The 10,453-nt window shown below is 45.0% G+C and overlaps 2 protein-coding genes across 9 annotated transcripts in view; one reads left to right on the forward strand and one right to left on the reverse strand.

Moving 5' to 3' along the window:
- Positions 1-10,426, reverse strand: part of FAM126B (family with sequence similarity 126 member B) — a 56,081-nt gene extending 45,655 nt beyond the window's left edge. For 2 of the 4 annotated variants that reach the window (XM_015868133.2, XM_015868127.2), the window contains exon 1: positions 5,740-5,808. The gene's annotated coding sequence lies outside the window, so the exon portion shown is untranslated. Of the gene's footprint in view, positions 1-5,739; positions 5,809-10,219 lie in introns of those variants that run through there. The other 2 variants (XM_015868130.2, XM_015868131.2) reach the window with 2 other exon arrangements.
- On the forward strand, positions 5,879-7,791 carry NDUFB3 (NADH:ubiquinone oxidoreductase subunit B3). 5 transcript variants are annotated; one of them, XM_015868156.2, is made up of 3 exons: positions 5,879-5,998; positions 7,009-7,150; positions 7,538-7,791. In XM_015868156.2, exons 1-3 carry the CDS (start codon positions 5,950-5,952, stop codon positions 7,692-7,694), a joined length of 348 nt encoding a protein of 115 aa, XP_015723642.1. In that variant the 5' UTR covers positions 5,879-5,949; the 3' UTR covers positions 7,695-7,791. The 5 variants fall into 5 exon arrangements, with proteins under 5 accessions (XP_015723642.1, XP_015723646.1, XP_015723643.1 ...); XM_015868160.2 differs by having other exon boundaries at positions 5,888-5,988; XM_015868157.1 differs by lacking the exon at positions 5,879-5,998 and adding an exon at positions 6,000-6,155.
- Positions 10,427-10,453: the final 27 nt, after the last annotated feature.

Consider the following 10,453-nt stretch of genomic DNA (forward strand, 5'->3'; position numbering starts at 1 on the left):
TCATTCAGTCAGTAATTAAAGAAACAAAAAAAATCTACACACACGCAACAAAAGCGACTACTGAAAGGAACTAAAGCACACATTTAGAAACTGAGCTTAAGGCTTACAAATTCAGCCTTGCACAAACCATCTTCAAAGGAGTCACCTGTCATAAGTCTGCTTATAACAAAGGTAAACCAAGACAGGAGACACGTGCTAGAAAGAACAAAATAAACCCCAAAGTATTGCAAATCATACAGCTGTACACAGCACAGCCCAGCACCCGGCTGCCTACAGAATGAACAGCAGCTCTACCCAGAAGCTGCTCCTATAATTAAGAAAAACAAATGAACAGAACTGTTTCCTCACATGCAGGAACAAATGATTTTAAATTATTGTTTTCCCAACCACCCACATGCCAAGATTAGTCCAATTTGAGACCTGAAATCCTTACCACCGATCCGAATTACACACGCAGAGCTGTTGACCAATGTTTCATGCACTTAGTTTCACCTGTCCAAAAAACAAGCAGGAAGGCAAAGGCTGCTAAAAAAGAGAGTGGAAATAGAATGAAAAAAAGCCAAAAAACATAAACCCCAAGTGTTCCAGCATTGCCCTGTATGAATCAGCAAACCACCATCACAGCCGTCCATGTCACACCTCACTGAAATACTCCTGTGGAATAGTAATGTGTAACTGCTTAAAGAACTCACAAACCACACACAGCGAATACTGATAAAGAACACCTAACTATTTCAACTAACTGAAGAATCACAGAAAAATAAAAGCATAGCAAGAATAGCCAAATTACTGAGATTACACAGAAGAACATAGACTTGATACTTCTGGACTCCAAATATCAGTAGGCCAAATAGAATCCATAAACACTGGGTTTGAGAGGAAAAGACCATCTCATGGCAGCAAGGTAACGCTGCTGTAGAACTCAGCTTAATAATCCAGAATGGTACAGGAGATCCAAATTACATCATACTGGTATAAAACAAAAAGATGCCAATGAGTTTGAAAGTAGCTCCATGGTTTGTTCAACATATGTTCAACCAGCACATAACTTATTTGTAAGATGCGATTAACAAACATAAATGTCATTTAAAAAAACATCTGTAACATAACTTTTCTAATTTCTTTAGCTCTAAGGAAAATAAAACACATAAAAGCCAATGCCCAAGTTCTTTACACTTGACAGAAGTACGATGCTAACAGAAGAATGACTAAGGGCTGCGCTGCAATTCTTCTTACAACTTCTATCAATTATTGATGATGTGCAGCATGTGTTGGAACAGTTTGCAAACTGTGCGTTACCTTACCCAGCACCTGATCCTCATCTAGGTTGATACCTTCTCTTCTCCGTTGTGCCGCTGGCAATAGACACTTCTGTTTTACTACATAACAACATTTGACTTTGTCACAAGTTGCCCCTCTACCCCTCCACCCTGGATTTCAAATTGAAAAATAAAAGGTCAGAATTCCATTGGAGAGGGGCAGTGGATCCCAGAAGTACGGCCTCTGATTGAAGCTGCTGGGCTTTTAAAGAAAAATAAGTAAAAACTCCTACAGGGTGAGAGCATTTAAACACTAGGACGTGTCACCCAAAGAGGTTGTGCACCCTCTTCCTTTGGAGCTATTTGAAACCTAAGGCACCTGCCATAGCTGACCCTGTATTGAACAAAGGAGTTGAAGTACATGATCTCAAGAGGCTCCTTCCAGCCTTAACCATCCAGTAACTCCTTTATTTATTAATCTATATTTCTGCCAAATAAGGCGATAGAAGAAAGGGTCAGGAAAAGAGAACAGATTACTGAGATAATACATGACACCTACCAATCTTTCCTAAAGACATTTGTCCCTACTTTACTCTTCGTTTACACCCTACATGAAATGTCTGAACAAGCCTCCATGACACAGAAGTGAATGTTCCCTTGAACACAAATCTGCATGAAACTTTATCTACCATAAGGAAATAACTGCAAAGCAAGCAGAGTGAAACACAGCACTAAATAAGAATTACCTCTTGTAACTGCAACATCCGTAAATGAAAATACCTGACCGAAGCAGCAAGTCCAGCTATGACTGATGACTGCACGTGCTCAGATCACTTTCTCTGCAAGAGTCACGAGACTTCTACCTAAAAGATAATGACTATGGCAGATGGCCTGCACTAGGAGTCAGCTGGGGAAGCCTTCAGCTTCACCACCAGATCCTAGTTCAACTAGGAAAGGAACAAAATCTACAGTTATTTTCAAGCCCATGTCAGTGTTTGACTGAACACATTAGCCTGATTCTGAGCTCATATCAGTCTGCTTGGGAAAAAAGCCAAACAGCTCCGTTCCTCCTCCTGCAGAAAACAGGGAGTATCATATGAAGTTCTCAGATAACACGTTCAGAACAGAACAGAGGAATGACTTATTCACACAACATGAGAAGTTCCGTGGTACTTGCTGCCAGAATGGTGGTCGATTCCAAAACAATGCACGGCCTCAGGAGTTACAAAAAATAAGGCACATCCATGGAATAAAAAGCCATACAAAACATCATCCCCACACACAGACGGGGAGAGCTGATCTCAGTAGTAACCCAATATGCTCGCCTGGAAAAGAGCATCTGCTGTCAGCTACTGCTTAGTTGTGCGGCACAAGCAGGATTGGAACAATGGTCCTGTCACATACCAGGATCAAAGAGCTTTATGGCGCTTCAGGATGGGATGAGATGAGCCCAGCACTATGGTTCTTCCTGTGAAAAATCACCTCTGGGATGCCAAAAACACAGAAAGGAACAGTGTTGCTCCAGCACATCACTTCTCCTCTATAGAGGTGAAACAGTGCTTTGAGACTGTGATATAACCCATAGAACATTCAGCTCAGTCACAGCTTGAGAAGATAATTTGCTTCCCCATCTTCCATAGCAGTTCTTAATAATAAATACAAGATCCAAAGGAATATAAGCAGCTACTGGAAAGATCTTTAATTGCAATTGAAACAGGACTGACCATTTCCTTCAAATGACAACAGGCTTCTAGTGATGTAGAATTAACTACTGATATGAAGCCTGAGAAAGTAACACACAATTTCAGAAGAAAAACATGCAGTGTTCTACTTCAAGTGGCTCAAGTATGTATTAAAATAGTAAAAATCACTAAAGAAAAAAAACATAAGCACCCTCAACACTGAGAGAACTTTAAGTCAGCATCAGTCTCACAGCTCTCTAAGCCAGAAAATAGACACGAAGAGCATGTGGCTAACAACAATTCATCTGGTAACCTAGAATATATACTGCCAACTATTTCTGCAAGCACAGGTTACTGAAAGCTACCAGGAAAGCCCTGCCACCTTCCTCTGGCCTGGCATCCATAAGCAGGAATCCCAACTAATCCTGACTGGCACGGCTAAGCACGTGTCAATGTAACCGTATCCTGGGACCATTAATTGTCAGAAATTGTCACCACCACAAATAGTACAAGAAAAACCCCCAAACAACTGAATAAACCATAAAGAGCACTGATTATTTTTACACCGAATCCCAATGACCTTCTCTTCCCAAAGGACATTCAGTATGTTCTATACAAGATGGAAACTTCTCGTATTTTAACTCCTTGTACATATTATTGTAACAGTCAGAAACAAAAAACAAAACACCAAAAACCAAAGAAGGTAACTCAGGAAGGTAAAGATTTCTTCCTTCTCAATAACAGGCTACAACAAGACCATAAAGCCCCTTAAAATTATCCAGACTCAATTATTTGGTGATGATGCAGCTTTGGAAAAGCTCCCTACATCACTAGAACACATGGCCCGTACTTACAGTCTTTTATTTTGGAAAGAGGAAGGTCCATGCTGAAATACAAGGCAATTCAGAAAGTAAGATGTTAAGCAACCTCACTGAAAAGTTTGTCCCATTAAGAGGTTTTATGTACTTAGTTGTGAATAGCTGTTTCCCCACCCTTGCTCAATCCTGACATTCGTAGTGTGTTTGAAGGGGAATCTTGCAGTGTATTCCTCTGTTATAATCCTGTTTGACCACAATGGGTCCCAAAAAGTCAATCTTCTGTGATCAGTACTGAACACTGAGGTTGATAGACTCGTAATATCAGTATGGCTTCATGGATAGATCACCAGGCCACAAAAAATACCCCAACTAAACAAAATAAAACACACATCTAGGAGACTTCCCCCCACACACCAAAAATACCATCCTGTCTGGAATCCAACCAGTTCACAGCTCACAGGCATCAGATGGAACTTAATTACCCAACAAACAGAAACTGAAATCCTCGGTATTCAACAAATCAAGAACCCATCCCCAGTTTCACCTCCCTGCTCCATTGCAAAACTAATGTGCCTTGTCCCCTCCTGACACTGGATCTCACAGACTCACAGGGAAAAACACTGAGTGCTGAAAGCAGACAGAGGCAGCCTGGATTAAACAGATGGCATTCTATTTCCAACAGTTTCACTGTTAATAACGCCATAATGGCACTCTATCTGGAACGCTTCTCATGATCTCCTAATACCACCAATAAAAGCTTAGAAACTAGAAGAAGCTTCACAAACCTGCAGTCAGTGCTACTGTTCTGGCAATGCCACGCTGTTCTGCCCAGGGAGGTGGTGGAGTCTCCTTCTCTGGAGATATTCAAGACCCAGCTGGACGCCTTCCTGTGTGACATGGTGTAGGGAGCCTGCTTTGGCAGGGGGGTTGGACTTGATGATCTCTAGAGGTCCCTTCCAACCCCTACAATTCTGTGATTCTGTAAACCAGTGTTTATTCTTATTGCTATTGGTGCATCAGAAATGGATAACATGGGGTTTGCATTCAGCTACAAAGAGACAACATTAGCACAGCATTAAGAAATGGTTCAGCACCAAGTTACTGAGTGAACGCCTTCCCAAGTTTCTTTGCGGAGAAACGGCACGACATACTCAACCACCAGGAATACAGGCAAATAAATAATAATCACATAATCACAGAATTGTAGGGGTTGGAAGGGACCTCTAGAGATCATCGAGTCCAACCCCCTGCCAAAGCAGGCTCCCTACACCATGTCACACAGGTAGGTGTCCAGGCGGGTCTTGAATATCTCCAGAGAAGGAGACTCCACCACCTCCCCGGGCAGCCTGTTCCAGTGCTCCGTCACCCTCACTGTAAATAATAAAAATACCCAAAGAGCAACACAATCAGTGCTTCCTATTTATATATCTCAATGGCATGCAAACCTCCAATCCCCTGTAGAAGTGGATCTTGATGACTCCTTTAGCCCCCCGTTCCCTTCCAGCCCAGCAGCAGGGTGTCACCCCGTCCCCACGCGTTTCCTACGGCACCAAGCAGCGCTGTGCTGTCAGCTCACACCCGCTGGCAGCCCCCGGCCCAGCTCAGCCCCCGGGCCGCCCCGCTCCGTTCCCCTGCTCACTCAGCCCGGTGCACACAGCGCTGTGGCCGGGCCCGGTTCTTACATAACCGCGGGCTGCGGGGCCGCTGTGACCCGTGTGGTGCCCGGAGCCACCGGCTGAGGGAGGATGAGGATGAGGCCGAGCGGAGGCCCCGCACCTCACCGAGCGGCAGCGGCGGTTCGCGCCCCCGCACACAGGGACCGTGCGGGCTGCCGTCCGTGCAGGAGCCGCCGGGCCGTGTCTGTACCGGGAGTGAAGGAGGCAGCACAAGGACAGAGCAGAGCAGGGCAGGGCACAGGCCGCAGCACAACGACAGGCCGCAATCCACAGCCCGATCCCCGCCGTTCCCGCGGTTCCTCACCCTTCTCCTCCAGCGCCGCCGCCGCCGCCACCTCCAGCCGCCGCCAGCCCGCAGCACAACAACGCGCCCGCCCATTGGGCCGCTCCCGCCCTAACAAGCCCCGCGCTGATTGGCCGCGTGTTCCCTCGTCCTTCGCTCATCCCCCCTCCCCCCTCCCGCACCTCCGCTCGGGGTGGCGGGGTCGCTGTGTGTGATGGAGCCGCCTCGTCAATGACCGGGGGCAGCAGGGCAGCGTCACAGCGTACAGCGGTACACACCGGTACGGGGCGGCGGGGGGGGGAGGGGGGTTGGGAATGAAGCGGAACGGAAGTTACGCGGAACGTTCGTGCTCAGCCGCATTTCCGTGAGCGGCTCCGTCCGCCAACTTCCGCTTCCGGGTATCGCAGTGTCACGGCGGAGGGTCGCGGAGCGGGCAGGTACCGGGCGGGGACACAGCGCGGACGGGACACGGGCCGGGTCGTGCTGTGCTGTGCTGTGCCGTGCTGCTGGGCCCACCGCGGCCCCACTCGGTGCAGAGGGACCCGGTTAGTGGCGCAGTGCGGCCCCACGGCAGCGCTGGGACCCTGTGTGTCGGTAACCACTGCTGGGGGGGGAAATACGGGTAGGACGGCAAGAGACGGGGATCTGCCTGCCAAGGTTACAGGCAGATGGTTGGGTTTTGTGGGGTTTATTTATTGATTAGTTATTTGTAGGAGCAGGAGATGATTGCCAGGTAATGCAGTGTTAGTGCTCATCCTCACACATGGTGTTTCCCCGCAGCCTTTGAAGCTGCACTTTGGCATGGTCGCATTCCATTCAGTTCTCCTAAGCACCACTGCTCTTTGTGACCATACACCTGCTAAAATGGGAAGCTCGTGTTGAAGCTCCTGCCACAGAATCACAGAATGACCCGGGTTGGAAGGGACTTCAAGGATCATGTAGTTCCAACCCCCCTGCCTGGCAGGGCCACCAAACATACACCTTTACTAGATCAGGTTGCCTTTAGACACATGGCGTGTTAAAGTAACCATGCGTGATTTCAGACCGAATAACCAACTGTTGTTATATATGGGAAAATACTTAATAAAATCTAGCGCAGTTTGCTTCTCTATCAGCAGCACCTGAAATGCAGTACAAAGTCTCCCAGCGCTTTTTCCAGAGGTGCGCTGCTCACAAAGCAGGAAAACGCTTTGAGTGCAATGTTATTGTTTTGGAGCACGATGTTGGTCCTTCTGCGTGTGAAAAATAAGCTGCTACTCCCTGAGAACTGACACTTATCTTTGTTTGTAGGTATGGGGCACGGAGCTGAACATGGCCACGGCCACGGCCGAACAGAACTCCCTGACTACAGGCAGTGGAAGATAGAGGGGACTCCACTGGAGGACGTCCAGAGAAGGTTGGCTAAACGGGGGCTCAGGGATCCATGGGCTCGGTAAGCACAGAAGCTTCAAAGCTTGTATTGATGTGTCATCTTATCATAGTCGTGTTCCCCCCGCATCCCCATTATGAACTATGTAAACTTTGCTCAAGTACTTTTCAGTCTTGGTTTCAGAGTCAAATCAGAAGGTCTAACAATTGTGTAACTAGTTTAGGGATCTGAGGCTGATACTACATTGCGGTTACTTGCATCTCCTGTAAACTGTATCTGTATGAAGAGTTAAAGCTGCTACTGTTACTTGAATGTTTACATCATAGAAATGTTACCATCTCAGCGCACATCCAGAAATAACCTCATTTCTTTCCAAAGAACTTTTAATCATGTTTATCACACTGTCCCCACTGATCCTGTTTTATTCTTTTGGTTTTCCTTGCCTTTTAGTAATGAAGCCTGGAGGTACATGGGTGGCTATGCAAAACCTGCCACCATAACAGATGTCTTCACTAGGGGACTCAAGTGGGGGTTTGCAGCTTTCGTTGTTGCTCTTGGCATCGAGTATGCCCTGTTTCCCCCGAAGAAGAACGGAGGACATCACTGAAGATCAAATCTGACAATTCTTTTCACTACTAAAATGTACAAAAGCCTGCTGCCCACTGTACTTATAATACGCATATTAAAGTCTATCACAAGTAAAAGCTGTGTTGCTTTGACTTTATTACACTTTTGTGAAAGGATCGAGAAATGTAACCAGGGCAATTTCCTTGACTTCAGTCTAGGGAAGGAAAACAAGGAGTATTTATATACTTTATATAAAATCATATATATATACACATGTATGTATATATATATGTATATATATATATATATACACACACACACACACACATATTTACATCAACATCATATACATATATATAAACATCCTGCTGAATGAAATTGAGAAAGTGTGATGCTTTTGAGAGAAAAATTCTACTTTACTCCTTACAGTTTTAATAGCCATTATTTGCTGGTAAGGGATCTTGAATTACTTGTTATATTTTAAAAGTATAACTTACCCACTTTTGTCTCTCAGTGAGAAGAAACGCTACCTTAAAGCTTAAAAAGTACCCAGAACTTACCCAAAACTGCCTAGAAGTGTGTGAAAATACCAAACCTTATGCTTAATCATATTGAAAACACTAACTTACAGATACCATGCACCAAAATTATCTGTTATTTGTAAAATCCAGAAATTAAAACTCATGTTTCTACCGCATTTACTAAGCAAAGCAGTGTACATTTCACTCAGCAATAGCTGTACCTTATCTCAGTATGACCTCCAATATACTTGAGTGTAAATTAAAGAAACTGTGAAAACAGAGATCAGTTGTTTTTTCTGGTATACAATTCCAGTTATAATTTTGCATCAATACAGCTTTCTTATATTATTTTTAATTTTTTGTAATATTATTTTCCTTTGCATTACTCCTCCTGGAGTGCTTTTTGGATGCCTGGGGTGAAAAAACAGTAAAAAAAACAAAAAAGGGCCCTTTGACAGCGCACCCTTTGCAGAGCTAGGGATTAGCACTGGCTGGATGTCCTAGTTTAAACCTTTGTTACACCCTCAGTAAGGACAGAAAAGGCAGTTATATTGTCTGAGTTTTCAATTCAGACAATAGAGCAACTGTATCACTAAAAAGAAAAGCAAAACTGATAAATGTTACATACCAGTAGACAATTACTTGGTGTGCATCCACTGCGAACAAAGTGGAAAATTTCTTGAGGTAGCTATGTCACATACTGCGGGTTTATTAAAATAAAATTGAAGCTCCTATCAAATGGCTTAAAAGTACATTTAAATATATATGTATTTACACAATGTTTTTAAGTGGAATTACAATAGGGCTTTATTTTTCGAGGCAGTAAGAATCTGTTGCCGTGAGAGGACCGTAGTGTTCAGTGGAGCTTTACATCTCTGCGTGACGTTGCTCAGAGCCCTGTTCAGAGGGTACACAACGGTTTGACTGACATTCCTTTTTGCCTAATGTCTTTTTCAAACATCTCTATGCAGTTCAGTCTGTGGAAAAGCAAATCAAGAACTTACTGTGTAAAGTAACACCAAGTATTCCCATGTCATCCTTTAGGTACCCCCAGAAAGCACACACATTTGCAATAGCTAATACTCACTTTTCTCCCCCTCTATGTTGGCCTAAGACTAAACTGTTTAAGATTTCTTCTGAACAACAATCTAAAATTCAGTTTACTATTAAGAGCCAGCATTCCATGTGCTATCAGTGAATCTTAGCTTAAGATGCACGGTTCTCATTTCAGCTATTCTCATACACATGTGCTGTGTGTGCTGACACAGCTTCCCACTGCCTCCCAGTCACGCTGCCACATTGCATAATGCTTCTGGAAACTAAGCAAGAAATGCTCTTGGTTTTAGCTTCTTGTAGGTAAAGCTTATTTTCATACTGCTCTATATGTTCACGATTTATTGGTCTCTGTTCTACACTGGATGCTTTGGAGTCTGAAGCAAAATAGCTGCAAGTTCCTGTGGGATGAGTCTTTTAAAACATTGCTCCTGCTGCTTCATTGACTCTTACAAACAAGTTAACCTTTAAAGGCTCCTTCCATCTCAACTGATTCTACTCTGATTTACAGCAGCTGAAGAGATACGTTTTCATTTCCTATCCCTAGCAGCTGGATGCAGACTCAGAAGTTATGGTAAGCACGTTTTCAGAACGTGTAACATCAGCACACTGCTTTGTTTAACTGTGCAAAAAGATGGTAAAATAGAAAGATACAAACTAACATGTTCCTCTTTACCTTTTCTTAAGGGATCATCCGGTTTATCAAGAGCTTATCACAGATGACCATCATTTTACATGAGCATATTAGGCAGATCAGCTGTCACACTGGACTGACATCAGTAAAATGCCCGACTTTATGAATCGCCATGGGATCATTCAGTGATTCAGGCAGCATTTCGGCCTCAGCCCTTAGCAGCTGCCTTCATTCACGATGAATGTATTTTGTCAGTTTTGCGGAATACAAAAATACAATACGCAGACAACTCCTGTAATAGATATGAAATAAAAGTCCGTATCGTAATACTGAGCGTTCCCGACAGCGGGTTCCTACCTGGCGGCCTCTGGCACGAAGCACCTCGCAGGTAAATGTGGGGCGGTGTCAGACGCGTCGCTCACGCAGCGGGAGGAGCCGGAGCGTTTGTGCGAGCAGCGCCCAGCGGGCGGCGCCGCGTCCCTTCCCTTCCCACGGCCGCCCCCGCTCGTAGCGCCGCTCCTGGCGCATCGCCGCGCCGCCATCTTCCACGGACGGGGTGGGCGGGATCGCGCAGCTCGGTTCGCTGCCCCG

Source organism: Coturnix japonica, chromosome 7 (genome assembly GCF_001577835.2).
Source record: "Coturnix japonica isolate 7356 chromosome 7, Coturnix japonica 2.1, whole genome shotgun sequence".
NCBI lineage: Eukaryota > Metazoa > Chordata > Aves > Galliformes > Phasianidae > Coturnix > Coturnix japonica.